Source organism: Ixodes scapularis, unplaced genomic scaffold, assembly GCF_016920785.2.
Source record: "Ixodes scapularis isolate PalLabHiFi unplaced genomic scaffold, ASM1692078v2 PGA_scaffold0__279_contigs__length_252992795, whole genome shotgun sequence".
In the NCBI taxonomy this organism is placed as follows: Eukaryota; Metazoa; Arthropoda; class Arachnida; order Ixodida; family Ixodidae; genus Ixodes; species Ixodes scapularis.
This window is the reverse complement of record NW_024609835.1, coordinates 174,165,598-174,183,757: the sequence shown is the minus strand read 5'-3', so window position 1 is coordinate 174,183,757 and position 18,160 is coordinate 174,165,598. Positions and strand designations below refer to the sequence as shown.

Sequence of the window (18,160 nt, the reverse complement as noted above, 5' to 3'; positions counted from 1 at the left end):
TTAGTAATGCCGAGAACGTCGCCGATAAGGAAATGTTTACACTTGAACGAATACGTAAATTAGCTAACAAGGTTTACCAGCACGGTTGGAGACAAGTACAGCCGCATGCCTTAAATGTAACAAAGCTGGATCTGCCCCTTTTGCTACCACTGCGGCTCTCATGACCCCCAATGCGTCTTGATTTGCGAAACAGTTAAGGGGGGACACGGCTCCTTGAAACAAAAAAATGAAAAAAATCACATTTTTGAAATTATGTTTTTTAATATCTACAGATATTTTCGCATCTTTTCTAAAAGTATTATCGCAAAATACGCCATATTTATTTCGGGGTATTGATTTGAAGTATCTAAACGGAAATGCTTTCTCCGAAAAAAGCAAAAAAAAGGTACAATTTGACCGCCGGTAGCTCGAGAACAATGCGATAGAAGGGGGACATCTTGGTCTCATTTGAAAGCTCCGCTCCCGCTATTTCTTCTCCCGCCATTCACGATGATACACGGCGATTGGCCACCGAGAACAAAGCACAAATAAAAAAACTTAGTCCTGCCACGCGGTTGGCTGTTTTGGATCACGTGTGCAAATGGCGCTTTCTCATTGGCCGTTAGGGTTACGAAGCGTCTGCTCGTTGTTTCCGGTCCGCCATCTTGTTTGATTCTCGTGCGCGTCTCTGATCATGCCGATCACAACAACTCCACGGAAAAAGTTTCATATGGCCCACAAGTTTGGAAAAAAACGAAAATAGGGCCCGAGGAAGCTAATCCACGGCGCAGTTCAACTTCCCGCGAGCCTGAACGTCGACAACGAGGTGCGGGAGCCCGAACACGAAGATGTCGCATCGACGGCGCCGTCGACATCCATGACTTCAAGCGAGCGAGTGCGGCTCGACACGGTGATGCTCCGCGCTTCCGAGGTCGACGAGAAAGAAAAAAAAGCCGAGGAAAAACTCTAAAGAACTTTCGTCGACGTCCGCTACGACGCGGAAAGCTGCCCTGATGGCCGGCGTCTCGGGCGCCGATCAAGAAGCTCCCGAGAGTACAGAGAGTTTCATCGTCGTAAGCCTCGACGTCGTGAACTCGCTTCTTCAACTCTCGAAGTGTAAAGCTTGTTGCGGCGATGTCGAACTCATAAAATGCGATCGCGAGTATGGACTTGCAGTAAAACTCAAGTGATGTTGCAAGATCTGCGGGGATGTCGCATCCGAGTGGAGTTCGCCGCGGGTAGCAGTAAAAATCTGTCCGTGAACGTTTTTTGCTGTTTTCTCGAAATGAACTTTTTGCGCAGTTTGCTATTTTGCGGAAGCCGTATCTCAGGCTGTACACCACCGATCTTCCTAATTCTTTTTTTTCTTAGGTAGGTGTATAAGTGGGGTATTCAATAAGGGGTCTAATTGCATCAACCTAGGCATCAGTATTTTTTGTTAGCACCTCCAACATAGATTGTAAAAATTGATTTATAAACTGAAAATTTTGAAATGCCGTAAAAATGTTTTCAATAATCATGGGGCCTTCATTTATACCTTATTGGATTCTGTAGACCTTCTAGTTTACAGAGATATATTTCTTTTTGAGTTTTGTCTTCATAATTTTTTAGAATCTCGCCCATAAAATGTTCAAAAAAAATAGTTAATTTTATCAAAACTAGCCAAGCTATTTTAAAACAAAGTACATATTTGTCATCAGAATGGGAAGATGATTATGCTCTATAAATTTCATTTGGATTGGTCCATAAATAAAAAAAAAAGCTCAAGAAGCAGTGTTTTCCCTTAAGAGACTGTAACCCCTGCTTCGATTTCCAGCTCTAACAAAGTTCGTAGTTGGTGGAGTCGGTGCATGTTGCGTGGAAATCGAAACTAATAAAAGACGGGGACAAGTAGAAAATGTACACCGATACGGCCGTGTCTGACGACCGTCATTTTCTTTTACGCTGTTCCTTTACATTTGCATTTTCGTGCTAAAGAAAAGGACCTTCAGTAGCCAGTACCATGTCTTTGCATTCGTCCTCCTTCTCCTTGCGTCTTTTTGCTCCATTTTGTTCTTTCCACCCAGTGTTGGTAATAAAGACTAGCAACGCCAAATCGTTTCCTTTGGCTGCGCTCCAGCGAGACGCCCGAGCGTCGTCGAGGGTGGGAAGATAGTGCCGGTGGCAGGACAACCCAAGCTGTCGGCCTGTGGTTGTTGCCAGAGGCAACAGGCCATTGACACTGTGGCCGCCCTACCCGTGCCCAGGTGGGGACCAGATCCAGCTGCTGTACGAGACGGCAGGTGGGGGCCCCCAGGGGGTGAGCGTGGAGACGTCGTACAAGCTGAACAACAACGTCTGGCACTCGGTGCACGTGGAGCGCAACAAGAAGGAGGCCCGCATCATCGTGGACGACAGCCAGGGCGCAGAGGTGAAGGAGAAGCCCGACCGTTCCCACGCCCTCAACCTGCCGGGCAGGCTGGTCATTGGTGAGCTCTGCCGTCTCTCCTTTCGGAGGGACACTCCCAAGAGACGTATTAATGCGCACTGCGTTTGTGGGCTGGACGGAGGCCAACGGGTGCACAAACAGCTGGATTTTATAGGATTCAAGGGAGCCTGCGGTAGTAGGCAACTGTCGGCGTGCGCTGCCGGCTTCCGAACGACTGGCCTCTATCATTGTTGTAAATGGGTCGAGTACACGAGTGAGTCGTGTGCTCAACGCATCTGTAACTACCGATAGAGTTCCGTAACCAAACATAAATCGTAAAGCGCGCTTAATGCATGCACGACATGTTTTGTGCCTGCCAGGTTTATGGAAATGATAGAGACAACATTAATTTTTTTTTAAGTGCATAAATAGAACATGTACGTCGCAAAACACACTTTTCACGAGAAGAATGGTAATGAATTAACGCGATAGGTGCACCGCAGGATGCATTTTAAGTTTGGAGCAGTTTCATCTGCTCACACGTGCCAGCTGAAGAGTGTCTTATATTTGGAGGCCAGTGCACTTGATCTGACGATAGAAGAGAAGTCATTTTATGAGCCTTCCATCGGGTGAAGGAGTGTGGATGTGAGAAACTGCCTCCTCTTCTCTCTGCACCTTTGCCCTCTGCATGCTGAGAAAGATGTGAGAGAACATTTGGAGAGGAAAGTGGCTCATATACCTAGCTCAGAGCTTCGTCTGCGGTGCATCTTGCAAAGAAAATATTGCATTGAGTAATATTTTTTAGGGGGAGTTCCATGTCGTGAAATGTAGCCTATAAAGAAAAGAAATTTTGGGAGTGCAGCTCTGGGAGGATAGAAAATATGAACCCCCTTTTTATAATGGAGAAACAAGCACTGAAAACGTCTATTAAGACTACTACTCATTTTCTGCTTTAATACTTTGATTTTGGGGACAGTGTTGTCGTTTTTTTATATCTAGGACAGAGTAGAACCTCTTTTTAGTAAACGCCAAGGCAGGTGATCCTTAGATAAGAATAAATACATGTTTTCACTTACTCTAGTAAAGACTGATAGAGTGAAGATGCTGATTTTGTGATCAAGGTTGGAGTAAAGTTCTAATAGTACCAGTCTGGTAAGGCACTTGAGGTATGTACTGGGCATATTGACATTAGTGAAGTTCTTTCTTCACAAAAACTGAGGCTACTATGAGAAGTTCTAGTGTGTTATAGTAGCCAAGATGATTTTTGCTATTTATTTTTCACGTTTTGGTTAACATTAACAAAATGGTCAGAAACTGTTTTCAGTATTGCCGACGTGCAAACTCCAGACACTGGCCAGAGGGGCCCCCAATCAGCAGTGTGTGTTTAGCAGCAGGACACATCATGTTTGTCGTGGCTCTCGCGGGGTCGAGTCGAGGTGACGTTGAAACAAGAGGATTGGAAAACTGCCGAACGGGAAATGTTCGATTTAAATGGAAATCCACGGCACTCAAGCTTTGTTCTTGGAGGGGCCTCCGAGCTCCAAAATTTTCTCGAACGTCTCCACCCCTGTGCAAAGCATTTTTCCTGTTTAAGCGCTATTTCGGAGGATCTGAGCCACCCACTGGATGCATAACTACGATCCTCCCTAGCACGTGAATTATTGCTTTGGGGGAAGCTTCTTTGCTGCTTCGCCGCATCAATATCAAGAACAGGAAACGTTCCTCGGCCGTCAATTCAGAGAGATTTTCAAGCTTGTAAAATTGGAGAACTCAGGATTTCAAGGGAAAGATATTCATACTATGTTTGAAATAACTGAGAATATTTGCCTAGAATCCCGACGGTGTCTCCCCCTTGAAACAGGAGCAAGCGTGGACTACAAGGAGGGCTATGTGGGCTGCATGCGGGCCTTCCTGGTGAACGGGGTGCCCGTGCAGCTGCGGGCCCACGCCCGGGAGGGCCTGTACGGGGTGTCCCTGGGCTGCGTGGGCAAGTGTGCCTCGGCCCCGTGCCTCAACGGGGGCTTCTGCCTTGAGGGCTACCAGGGATACACCTGCGACTGCCAGTGGACCCCCTTCAAGGGACCCATCTGCGCCGACGGTTGGCCTTCCCTGTCTTCTTAACAAGGCGTCCAGACTTAGTCTCTGGAGGGGAAAGGGGCGTGCATCACAGAGCAAAGTCATTCGCAGGCTTTGCCCAACGGTCTTTCTCTTGCCGGTCGTGAATTGAGTTTCTGTCGGAACAATTGACGGACCTTTTAGGGGCGAAGCTCCTTAGGGTCTAGCCTTGTCCATCCGGCGTCCGTGCTATCGATCTTGCTGGTGCTCTTGCTCGTGAGCTCACATGCTCACGAGCACGTGTTCATGTGCTCGTGTAAAACAAAAAGAAAAAAAATGTTTGCGCAGTCGGCAGGATTTGTACCTGTGCGGGATACCCCAATGGATTTCTAGTCCACCGCCTTAACCACTCGACCACGACTGCGGGACGAGTAGAGGGCTTTGAGATGTGGTAGTAACTCAAGAGCTGGGGATGTCATGGATGAAACGTTGCATGTAGCCACTTAACATCTATACAGGAGAGGGCGCTGCGGTCAAATACGTATATAATCACGTTAAACTTTGCATGCATTGGGCGCGTTAAGTTAGTGAGCTCCAGACTCCGGACATCTGCGCTCGAGCGCGCGGGTTCGGAGCGTAGCTTAACGGCGCACTTTGTTATCGAGGCGACATCTGACGCCTATTTTTTTAACGTTCCCGTTTCCGGCTTTCTGGCGCGCGTAAACATGGCTCCCGTCTCGTCGAAACTGCAGTATATCGAAGCGTCGAAAAAGTGTTTCTTCGACGAGGAGTTCGATGAAATAAGTGCGCGGAGACGGCGGCAACAGCAAGAGCTTGTATTTGTGCTGCACGCTGTTGGTGCGGCGATTAAAGGTACGCCGAACGCCCCCTGAATTCCCAAAAGCCTTAAAGAATGACGGCTGAATGGCCGAATTCATTGGCTCGCCTGATCGTGAAATTGCGGTAAGGTACATGAAGAACTTTGACAAGCATTTGAAGGATGTATGCATACTTTTCTACACCAGCACCATGCTTTTTTTATTTTCCACAATGACGGAAGGATTGCACGAGCTGCCAAGCTATCACCGTCGAAGTATCCACGCATCCAAGCAGGCGCGACTTGCGCGTCCGAGGGAGTCCCTAAAGGCTTCGGCGCAAGCACAAACGACGCCGAGAGCTCCGAGCACTGCATGGCAGCGCAGAACGAGCAGCTCCTACCCACGACCGAGCCTACCTCGGTGCCGTTCCTGGCTAGGCCGGAGCCTTTGGGCCGCGGGGTTCAGTTGGTGCGGTCGCGGTCGGCAAGGTTTGGCGAGGCGAGCGCGGTGGCATCCTCGGAGCGTTCGGAAGCGAACTCGCTCGCCAAGGATTGCGCACACCCGACGCCTCTGGTCCCGGCGGCCCGGCCCGGAGCCCAAAACGCTTGGGGTTTTGATGTTTTTTCCGTCTCGTGCGAGACCACCGCGTGAAACCACCTCGAGTAACCGCGAGACTGGCCGCGAGAGCGGAAACGTCGTCATTACACCGGAAACCAACCTGTTTGAGCTCTCGCGCACCATCTCCGACGACGGAGCTCGCGGAGCGCGCTCCGCCACCGTGCACCGGAAGTGAGACGATGTCGTTTAGTTTAGCTCGAGTGCACTCTGACCGCTGGAGCGCGCTCGAGCGCGTTAACTTAAAGCGCCCATTGACTCAACGTTTATAGACAAGAGGGCGCTGCGGTCAAATGCGTATATAGCCACGTTCCATACCACACATTCTCTTTCTGACAAGGATGAAAATGAACGAAAGGCTCGTCATGCTGCGGCTCAGCGTCTACACAGACAGGCACCACCAGAGCTTCGCCCAAATCAACATCATACGTGGAGATGCGGTCATTTTTGCAAATCGGTGCACACCCTCGTGCAAGCCTGGGAACCTCGGGACAGTTGAGGCCCTTACGCTTTCACAAGTACCTTTATTCGGAGTTGCTGGAACGACACATTAAAAAGAAAGCTGCAGCAATCTGTATCTGTAAAGTTCTATAATACCTGGAACATATTATGTTGGGAATGGTCGTCTAAATTTGTTCAGATGGCGTTAAAGGCTCGTTTTGTGTAAGTAACTTATTATTTATTAATTGGTATCAATTTCCTCTTAAGAGGGGACATGGCCTGGGAGGGTCAACTTTTGAACCATTCTCTCAAATCGATTCAACTTCTCAGGGTAAATTGAACCCCATTAGTATTGATGACATTCAAAGTTTCAGTCTGGTAGGCCCATTCTACAACATACTATGCTTAACAAGCTTCAGAAAAAAATGGCTTTATTAGGAAATGTATTTAAAAAAAACAAAAAATTCCAATCCACAAAGTGTTTGGTTTAATGTGAAGTAGAATACCCATAGTGCAAGTTAAGGTAAAAATTAATTGTAGCATATACAATTCTATAGAAATACAATAACACCAAGAAAGAACAAACAATTTTAACAAATTTCTGTGTTTTAACATTATCATGCTCTTTTGAGAGGATCGGCACGTGGTGACTGTGGCAGGAGACATAGGGCATACATCGGCAGGGAGGTAAAGCGTCTGGCTGCAGACCGACAAATTTTAAGTTTAGTTCCTGGTGGGAAATTATTACACTACATTTTTCAGGCTATAATCCACTGGCTATTGTTTAGAAGTGTACATTTTGCGGTCCTGACTTCTTTGTGATCTAATGAGTCATTTGTTGAGGAGTTGTTAGCGTGAGAAGTTTTTATGTTCCAACTAAGCACCAGGTGTAGTCTATCGAAAGAGAACCTTTCCCTTTTTATTGTAAATTTGCCCCTGCAGTGAAAAATGTGGTATATTGATTAAATTCTGAGTAAGTGCTTGCATACATTTTTTTTTTTTTTTGCTTATGTTGTTGCAGTGTCGAAACCCGTCGTGCCTGCATGCCCCGTAATGGAGTATGCATGGACAAAAAAATTTCTAGGAGTGATGGGTTCTACCGTAAAGTATGCTATTCCTAAAAAGGACCGCAGCACCGCTTGACGGCTTCCTCGGGATTCCCTGTGACCGTGTACCACTGCCGTCCTTGCAGAGATTGGGGTGAACCTGCGGTCGGACTACTTTGTGCGGTACGACTTTGAGACGACTCTGTCCACGCTGGAAGAGTACATCCGGGTGGGCTTCACCACGACTGAGCACCACGGCATGATCTTCGGCATGTCTTCCCGCACGGGGGAGTACCTCAACCTCATGATGTCCACCAGCGGTGAGTGAGGAGGACCCTCCTCCTTGACATCTCATTTCCTGCCCCGTGGGGGAGAGTGGGAGCCCTATTTCTGCTTTTCAAAGCAGGAACAAGGCGGTCAGTCGGCCTTGGGACATTAACAGGAATTCAGAAAAACTGGATTCATAGATGCAAAAATGTTCCAAAAGCCGGGATTCATGATTAAAAACAAATACCTCCGACTTGCATAACAATATCAACATTTATCAGACGTTTCGTCTCCTATACGGGAGACATCATCAGTGTGGCCTGGGAACACCCGACTAGCTACCAGAAATCCAACGCTTCTTCCTCCTTCTCTTCATCTGTGGCGCTGGTTCTGCCGACTTCTTCGTCCATGGCATAAGGGAGACATTATCATTGTCTGCCCTCGCTTCAACTTCTTTTTACGTCCGTCCTGGATGGTAAGTTAAATGACAAGTTATTTCAGGATGTCGGTGTATACGTCGGGGAGGGGGCCGCGGTTAGAATTGCAGGCAGATGGGTCACTCCGAATACACCATGATTCCAGAAATCTTCTGGGGCCCCACCGTTGTTCGCGTGCCAGGGTCACAGCATTCGCCAGGTCGAAAGTGTGACCACTCGTCCAACAATGGTCCACCAGTTCTGTTTTTGATCTTGTGGCATGTGTTGCCTTCTCCACGTCTCTTTTGTGTTCTTTGAGGCGGGTACTCCGTTTGCGGCCAGTTTCTCCGATGTAACACTTGTCACAGTCCTGACAGTTCACTTTGTATACAACACCACTTTGAGATTCAGGAGGGGTTGGATCTTTTGGCTTCGAAATGAGGTCACGTAATTTTATATGGGGTTTGAAAGTTGTTCGTATACCTAGTGGCAGGAGGGACCGGCGAATAGATTTTGAGACGCCTTTTACATAAGGGATAGTCACCACGCCTGCTTTGTAATTATTAGTCGCTTTTGTTCTTCCCTGCTGCATCTGTTTACGTGTGTTTTCAATAAAACCTTGTGAATACCCGCGCTTCAAAAGGGATCCGATAACAGTCTGAACTTCCGATGCTCGTAAATTTGAATTTGAAGGCAAATGTTCTGATCGGCTAATTAAGGTTTTTACAACGGCTCGCTTATGTTCTACAGGGTGGTGAGAATTGAAACTCAAAAAATTGCCGGTATCACAAGGTTTACGATACACGGTGGTTTCAATCTGATCGGTGTCACTTCGGCAAACAGTTACGTCCAAAAAAGGTAACGTGCTATTTTGTTCAACTTCTCGCGTGAACTGTATGGAAGGTTCAATGCTGTTTAGGGTTGCATGGAAGTCATCGACGTGATCCTCATTTAAAATAACGAAAGTGTCATCTACATAACGTCGATAGAATTTGACAGGGCATGCTTTTACTTCTAACGCGGTCTGCTCTATGTGTTCCATTACCAGATTAGCCAAGGTCACAGATACCGGACTACCCATTGGGCAACCCTCAATCTGACGATAGAATTGTCCACGGAAGGTGAAATGCGACTGATTTAGACAAAAACGCAAAAGAATAATAATATCCTCAACTGTCAGAGATGTCCGTGACGAAAGTGTGGAGTCATTACGTAGGCGTGTTTCGGCAACTTCCACTGCAAGAGTGGTCGGAACATTAGTGAACAAAGATATAACATCAAACGAGACCATTACATCTCCCTTGTCCAGAACATGACCTCGAATTAGGTCAACAAATTCTCGAGAGTTTATAACTGTAAAGTTGTTATTCCCTGTTATGGGAGAAAGCAGCTCTACTAGATATTTAGATAGGTTGTACGTGGGGGAACCAACAAACGACACAATCGGTCGTAGAGGACAATCGGGTTTGTGAATTTTGGGGAGGCCGTAAAGTTTTGGAGTACAACCATCGGAAGAAAAAAGGCGGCGGTAAATTGTGTCATTTAAGCGGTTCTTCTTTTTTAGATCACGTAGGTGGTCAACCAGAGCTCTTTCAGATTTTTTAGTCGGATCCTGTGCTAACTTTACAAAATGCGCAGTGTCCTGGAGGATGGCATCCATTTTTTGAAAATAAGCCTCTTTGTCAATGACAACAGTGCCCTTTCCTTTATCTGCAGAAAGGACAAGGATTGAATGGTCGGATTTAAGGTCCCGTAGTGCCGCTTGTTCGTGCTTATTTAGATTCGACGGGGTGGTTCTTGCGTTATTTAAAGTAGTCATTATACGGCTGCGTGCTAGGTTAATCCCTGAGCTATCATGGAGATGACGTAGCTTCTGTTCTATTTCCACGATAATGTCTCGTTTGGGGACAACGCGCGGGGCCAAAGCGAAATCTAGTCCTTTTGACAGAAGGCTTACATGACCGTCCGAGAGATGTTTAGATGACAGATTATAGACGGAAGTTGAAGTTGGTCTGGTAGAGGGCTTGGGTATAAGTTGTGATAATTTCTTGTCGTGGATGTTCGTGAGCTTGATTTTCTCCAAGTCTTCGGCTTGCTTACGTGCGCCAAAAACGTGGTGCATGTCTTCGGGTTGAAGAATCCGCTGCAGGAATTTCTCAGCTGCAGCGAGACGGTGCCGACAGTCGTTGATCCTCTGCTTGTTGTCCAAGATCCGGGCCTTTAGGCAGTTTCGGCTGAATTCTTGCGCCAGTTTTCTGCCGTAGTGGGTGTCAACACGAGGCCGGCAACGAAGAGCTAGAGGCATCACATTGTGATTCAGGCACTCACGATTGAAGTGTTGATGACATTCCAAGCGGATAATCTTGGTTGCTTGGTTGAGGTACTCTCTCAGGTGTCCCAGGGTAGCAATGCCGTATACAGTACGAATATATGCAAAAATGTTCCAAAAGCCGGGATTCATGATTAAAAACAAATACCTCCGACTTGCATAACAATATCAACATTTATCAGACGTTTCGTCTCCTATACGGGAGACATCATCAGTGCGGCCTGGGAACACCGGTGTTCCCAGGCCGCACTGATGATGTCTCCCGTATAGGAGACGAAACGTCTGATAAATGTTGATATTGTTATGCAAGTCGGAGGTATTTGTTTTTAATCATGAATCCCGGCTTTTGGAACATTTTTGCATATATTCGTACTGTATACGGCATTGCTACCCTGGGACACCTGAGAGAGTACCTCAACCAAGCAACCAAGATTATCCGCTTGGAATGTCATCAACACTTCAATCGTGAGTGCCTGAATCACAATGTGATGCCTCTAGCTCTTCGTTGCCGGCCTCGTGTTGACACCCACTATGGCAGAAAACTGGCGCAAGAATTCAGCCGAAACTGCCTAAAGGCCCGGATCTTGGACAACAAGCAGAGGATCAACGACTGTCGGCACCGTCTCGCTGCAGCTGAGAAATTCCTGCAGCGGATTCTTCAACCCGAAGACATGCACCACGTTTTTGGCGCACGTAAGCAAGCCGAAGACTTGGAGAAAATCAAGCTCACGAACATCCACGACAAGAAATTATCATAACTTATACCCAAGCCCTCTACCAGACCAACTTCAACTTCCGTCTATAATCTGTCATCTAAACATCTCTCGGACAGTCATGTAAGCCTTCTGTCAAAAGGACTAGATTTCGCTTTGGCCCCGCGCGTTGTCCCCAAACGAGACATTATCGTGGAAATAGAAGAGAAGCTACGTCATCTCCATGATAGCTCAGGGATTAACCTAGCACGCAGCCGTATAAGGACTACTTTAAATAACGCAAGAACCACCCCGTCGAATCTAAATAAGCACGAACAAGCGGCACTACGGGACCTTAAATCCGACCATTCAATCCTTGTCCTTTCTGCAGATAAAGGAAAGGGCACTGTTGTCATTGACAAAGAGGCTTATTTTCAAAAAATGGATGCCATCCTCCAGGACACTGCGCATTTTGTAAGGTTAGCACAGGATCCGACTAAAAAATCTGAAAGAGCTCTGGTTGACCACCTACGTGATCTAAAAAAGAAGAACCGCTTAAATGACACAATTTACCGCCGCCTTTTTTCTTCCGATGGTTGTACTCCAAAACTTTACGGCCTCCCCAAAATTCACAAACCCGATTGTCCTCTACGACCGATTGTGTCGTTTGTTGGTTCCCCCACGTACAACCTATCTAAATATCTAGTAGAGCTGCTTTCTCCCATAACAGGGAATAACAACTTTACAGTTATAAACTCTCGAGAATTTGTTGACCTAATTCGAGGTCATGTTCTGGACAAGGGAGATGTAATGGTCTCGTTTGATGTTATATCTTTGTTCACTAATGTTCCGACCACTCTTGCAGTGGAAGTTGCCGAAACACGCCTACGTAATGACTCCACACTTTCGTCACGGACATCTCTGACAGTTGAGGATATTATTATTCTTTTGCGTTTTTGTCTAAATCAGTCGCATTTCACCTTCCGTGGACAATTCTATCGTCAGATTGAGGGTTGCCCAATGGGTAGTCCGGTATCTGTGACCTTGGCTAATCTGGTAATGGAACACATAGAGCAGACCGCGTTAGAAGTAAAAGCATGCCCTGTCAAATTCTATCGACGTTACGTAGATGACACTTTCGTTATTTTAAATGAGGATCACGTCGATGACTTCCATGCAACCCTAAACAGCATTGAACCTTCCATACAGTTCACGCGAGAAGTTGAACAAAATAGCACGTTACCTTTTTTGGACGTAACTGTTTGCCGAAGTGACACCGATCAGATTGAAACCACCGTGTATCGTAAACCTTGTGATACCGGTAATTTTTTGAGTTTCAATTCTCACCACCCTGTAGAACATAAGCGAGCCGTTGTAAAAACCTTAATTAGCCGATCAGAACATTTGCCTTCAAATTCAAATTTACGAGCATCGGAAGTTCAGACTGTTATCGGATCCCTTTTGAGGCGCGGGTATTCACAAGGTTTTATTGAAAACACACGTAAACAGATGCAGCAGGGAAGAACAAAAGCGACTAATAATTACAAAGCAGGCGTGGTGACTATCCCTTAAGTAAAAGGCGTCTCGGAATCTATTCGCCGGTCCCTCCTGCCACTAGGTATACGAACAACTTTCAAACCCCATATAAAATTACGTGACCTCATTTCGAAGCCAAAAGATCCAACCCCTCCTGAATCTCAAAGTGGTGTTGTATACAAAGTGAACTGTCAGGACTGTGACAAGTGTTACATCGGAGAAACTGGCCGCAAACGGAGTACCCGCCTCAAAGAACACAAAAGAGACGTGGAGAAGGCAACACATGCCACAAGATCAAAAACAGAACTGGTGGACCATTGTTGGACGACTGGTCACACTTTCGACCTGGCGAATGCTGTGACCCTGGCACGCGAACAACGGTGGGGCCCCAGAAGATTTCTGGAATCATGGTGTATTCGGAGTGACCCATCTGCCTGCAATTCTAACCGCGGCCCCCTCCCCGACGTATACACCGACATCCTGAAATAACTTGTCATTTAACTTACCATCCAGGACGGACGTAAAAAGAAGTTGAAGCGAGGGCAGACAATGATAATGTCTCCCTTATGCCATGGACGAAGAAGTCGGCAGAACCAGCGCCACAGATGAAGAGAAGGAAGAAGAAGCGTTGGATTTCTGGTAGCTAGTCGGGTGTTCCCAGGCTGCACTGATGATGTCTCCCGTATAGGAGACGAAACGTCTGATAAATGTTGATATTGTTATGCAAGTCGGAGGTATTTGTTTTTAATGGATTCATAGAAGAATGTTTTGTTGATTACATCCATATTCGTAGTGGAAAGGTGGACCAGTGAGCAAAGTTGGGACTTCTTGGCCAGTTCAGTGGTGCCAACACTAATCGCAATCACGACAGAAAAAGCCAGAAGTGAATGAAAAATGTAGGGGGCGGGCAAATATTGAATAGTACTGTATTTACTCGCATAATGAACACAGATTTGTTTCCAAAAAAGTTACCCATACAGTATAGACCACTTACAACGTAACCGCTTATAGTGCAGGACCGGGTATAACGCGGCTTTTTTAAACCACCGGTTCGCCTCCCATAGAACTCCATGTAATTACATACCGCTTAAAATGCAGGCTCGCAAAGGGAAATACCGGTTATAGTGCGGTTTTCGGAACAGCCCGGCGACCGCGCCGACTGACCGATGCAGAGAGCACGCTTCTCTGTGCGACACTAGATAACGGCGCGAGCCGTAAGCGGCACTCGCAAGCAAGGAGGTTGCTCGATAAAGCGAAGAGAGAGGCTTCAGTTGCCATAGCGACGGAGGGAAGCACGCACGTGTCGTTCACGTGCATGCGTTCCTCCGCTGCGTTGGAAAACAACCGCAACGACAGACCAATTGCAGGTGGAGGAGAAGTGTTTGCGCGCGTTGCATACCGGTCGCGGGCCGGCTGCTTCTATCCACGAACATGGCGTCGGTTTTGATCGTCGACGCAGACGGCGTAGAAGCTCATCGTTCCGCGTAAAAGCGCTGTCCTTGAATGTGAACTTTCGTTGTGTGTCGCTCTGATAACCCAGCACATACTAGAAGGGAAGATCCACCTACTCATGCGGCAATGTTGTGGCGGCACTCTCAAGACGGAAGAAACGCCCGTGTCGTCGTGTTTGTTTACTTCGACTACAGTGGTGCTTTCGAAGCATTTGTGTTTTCGAACATCGCCCGGATTTCTTATTTGGAGCATTTCATGCCTGTGCTCAAGTTGAAGGTATTACGGGCGCGTACCGTATAAAAGATGCGAATTCTCACGCGTTTTCATCGCCGGAGAAAAGTGATTAGGGTTAGCGATCCTGAACGCTCGCAACGTCCGTCCACAACCCGCGACGCCGTCGAAAGGCTGCGCCAGGCAGAAGTCGCTCATTTCTTTCAAAACGTGTAACACACTTGAGAGAGAAGTGTACTAGTCTGGTGAAATAAAGACTTTCCTCAAACTAAAGCTTTATTTTTTATCTAACATAAAATAAATTCTTTTACAAAGGTAAGTTGTCTGATGGCATGCATTTTGGCTTGAAAAATTGATATTTTGGTTATAGTGCAGTACCGCTTATAGTGCGGATTTTCGCGACTCCCGCGACATACGTTATATGCGATCTACACTGTATTTCTTGTTTTTTGGGGGGGGGGGGGGGGGGAGGAGGGGGAGGGGGAGGGGAAGAGGGAGGGGAGGGGGGAGTGGAGCGGGGAGCGTTCATTACGAGGAGTAAAATTTTTGCATTTACACACTTTGCGCAAATGTCATTCTAGGTGCCAATATGACATGGCAAGGTACTGCAGCACGTCTCCACTGACGGAGGCACGCCCATGGCTGGTCGTGGGCGTGTCACAGTAATCATGCTCTATAAATTGCAAACCTTCTTTAGGGCACTTTTGGCGTGCCTTTTGCCGAAAAAAAAAAAAAAAGCGCCCTACGAAGTACATTTTGCACGGAGAGCAACGAGACTGTTTTTAGGCCTAACCACATTCACTCGCTGTCCGAAAGCAGACCACAGACGACGGCTTGTTTGTTTACATCAAATCATCCGATAGGCGAAAAATGTTCGGACTTGGGCAATTCCTTGACCAAAGCTTCGTCATGTGTGCGCGCCGCTCGGTTTCACTGTTGATCTCTTCTGCAACTACGCACTTGCGGCCGCTTGCAGCCATTATGAGAGCAGCTTGGCTTGGCTTGACTTGGCCTGACCGCTTGGTGGCAAAATTTGACTTGGTGGCTAGCTAAATTGGACTCAATTCAAGACTTGTGGAGCCGAAAATTGGAAATGCGTTCATTACGCGAGGGGAAAAAAAAAGGTCCAAGTATTGGTGGTGCGTTCATTGTGCAAGTAAATACGGTAGTTATTTAATCGAATATTGAATTGAATTAAGAAAAAAAAGCCGAATAATCAAAGTTGTGGGTCATCGGAGGCACACTCTCAATACTAGAAATGGACAATAAAATATGATACCCATTTTTTGTGGCTTCTAAAAAGAAAAGTTGCACAGCCACGTGATTTCCGGTATCTTTCTCCTCCTCTATATTTTTTCTTCCTCCCCAGTCCAGTTTAGGTTTCGAGCAGTTGCATTTTTTTTTACTTTATTAAGAATATATGTGAAACTGTAGCAAAATATTGATTGAGTAGTCTTCTGACGCAATATTAAATTGCCTGGCAAAAAATTAAAAAAAAAAAGATTTGGGGAATGTTCAGTGTCCTTTTAAAGGCGAAAAAGGACATGCATGATTGTGATCTCAGTTTTTCTAGGATGCTTGAGGTGCATAGGTTGAGTTTGCACAATAAAAAGATTTTCTCAAAATCCAATTTAGTGCCCCCTTAACTTCTCTTGCCACGACTCGAGGATGTTGTCAACCGTCGAGAAAATCTTCTCACTTGCACTTGCGTTGCCAGGGCAGTCAGGTATTTCATTTCATGGCCAACTGCCCAGGCAAGTTTCACCGTTCCACTCACCCATTTCCGACCAGAAGGTCCTCGTCTTTGCTGCAAGTGGTTTGTTTCTCCGTGGTATTGTTCAAACCCCCGGACGTTGCCGCTTTCGCGGGAGTTCCTTCTGCTTGATGCTGTCTCCAGCTCTTTAAAGTTGTCCCAAATACTGCTAGAGCCTTCCTCGTGGACTATAGACGTTGAAACTTGGGCACAATCACGGACTCTCGATGGAAGGTCCTGGAGCTCTGTTCTTACAAGTTCCGAGAGTTTCGTAAATTGTGTCCGTGCACACTTCGCTCTTGAACCTTGGGCCACATGCAGTGACCATAAAGCACTCCTTTTGTTCGTCGCACCTTGGGCGGAGAGCAGAGGCCCGGAAGGCACGTTTTGCGACAGCAAAAACGAGCAGCAAAACGGGAACCGTTGCCTCTGTTTTCGAGTGCCAGGTAAATACGGCGCAGTCGACGGTCAGTGTAGTACAGTCGAATCTCGTTTATTCAAACTCGAGGGGGACCGAAAATTTCTTCGAATTAAACGAAGTTCAAATTAACGAAAGCTCATTAAATGAAGTACCGTATTTACTCGCACAATGAACGCACTCGCGTAATGAATGCACCCCCCAAGTCGGCTCTCAAAATTTTGACTTTTTTTTTCACTCGCCGTATTAAACGCACCCCCAACTCGGACATCAAAATTTTGCCCACCTTTCCCCCACGCGCGCGAAATGAACACACTTTTTTATCCTGGTGCAGCGAGGTCGTGAATGCATGAGCAGCCTGGGCGAACAAAACGCCTTGCAAAAGGCATTAAAAAAATAAAAAAAGATCCAACAGAAGCAAGAAAAAAAAAAAACATGGATTGGAGCTTTTTTTTTTTTTTTGCACAGCGCAGTCTGGATTTTGGGGTCGTGCGCTGCATACTAGGAGATAAGAAATATAAGTGGAGAAGCCCTCGCCTAAGCAAACAAAACAGCTTGCGAAAGGTGGCAAAAAAAAAAAACCCACGAAACTAAAAGGAAAAAAAGAAAAAACGGGAGCTGTTTTTTTTCTTTTTTTTGCACAGCGCAGTTTGGTTAAAAGAGGGCCGCACCTCGCGCGCAAGGAGGTAAGAAAGAGAAGCGGAGAAGCCCTCAAAACAGCTTGGGAAAGGCGTCCAAAAAAAAAAAAAACCACAAAACTAAGAGAAAAAACAAACCACAAAAGATTTTTTTTTTTTTTTTTTTTTGCACAACCCAATTTTGGTTACGGGGTCGCGCGGCGCGCTGCGCGCAGAGAGATACGAAGTTACGTCGATTTTTCAGGATAAAAGGTTCGTTCATTATGCGAGTAAATACGAACACAAAAATTTTAGTTTGCGTAATGAACGACCCCCCTCCAACTTTGCATTGGTTTTTGAGAAAAAAAAAAGTGTGTTCATTCTGCAAGTAAATGGTACTTAGTGGGGCGGCGCATGTGCACTGAGCTAGCACATCAGTGACGAGTTCAGGGACATATATTTTCGCCGATCACAAGGGGAAGTAATCCGTGATGCGTTCCTCAGTCGTGAATCAACAAAGATGTTTGGAACTTGGAGACCAGCTCCAATGCGACATCCGCATTCTCCCGGCAAGAGAAGTAGCGCGCAGTGGTGTCCAGCGCTTCGAGTGCTCTTCGTGATGTTGTGTTTCTGCGGTATTCCCGTCTTGGAAAGTGCGTCTTGGTCAACTTTTTGCAGTATCTTTACCTTCGTCTTGAGGTCCTTTGGTGGGCGCTATGTGCCCCGGCTCGCTATGGCGCTTGGAATCGAGATAACGTCAGTCGTGCGCCCACCGAAAACACTTTGAACCGCAGCAACATGCGAGTGCAAGGGAAGAAATGGAACTGTCACACTCCCGCCGAAAACACGCCGAAGAGCAGTGGCACAACAAACGTCAGTCGCGCGCCCACCAAAAACACGTCGAACCGCAGCAACGGGCAAGTGCCAGGCAAGAAAAGGAATTGTCGCACTCCCGCTGAAAACACGCCGTAGAGCAGCGGCGCAGCAAACGTCAGTCACGCGCCCACCGAAAACACGTCGAACCGCAGCAACGCGCGAGTGCAAGTCAAGAAACTGAACCGTCGCACTCCCGCCGAAAACACGCCGAA

At 46.8% G+C, this 18,160-nt stretch overlaps 1 protein-coding gene across 1 annotated transcript in view; it reads left to right on the top strand.

Annotated features, from left to right (window-relative positions):
* The window catches only part of LOC8050603 (neurexin-4), a 101,857-nt gene that overhangs the window by 60,257 nt on the left and 23,440 nt on the right, over positions 1 to 18,160 (top strand). Inside the window, exons 17-19 of the mRNA XM_029980663.3 lie at positions 2,226 to 2,447; positions 4,248 to 4,484; positions 7,508 to 7,681. Of these exons, the coding sequence (XP_029836523.2) occupies positions 2,226 to 2,447; positions 4,248 to 4,484; positions 7,508 to 7,681 (633 nt within the window). The remainder of the gene's footprint in view (positions 1 to 2,225; positions 2,448 to 4,247; positions 4,485 to 7,507; positions 7,682 to 18,160) is intronic.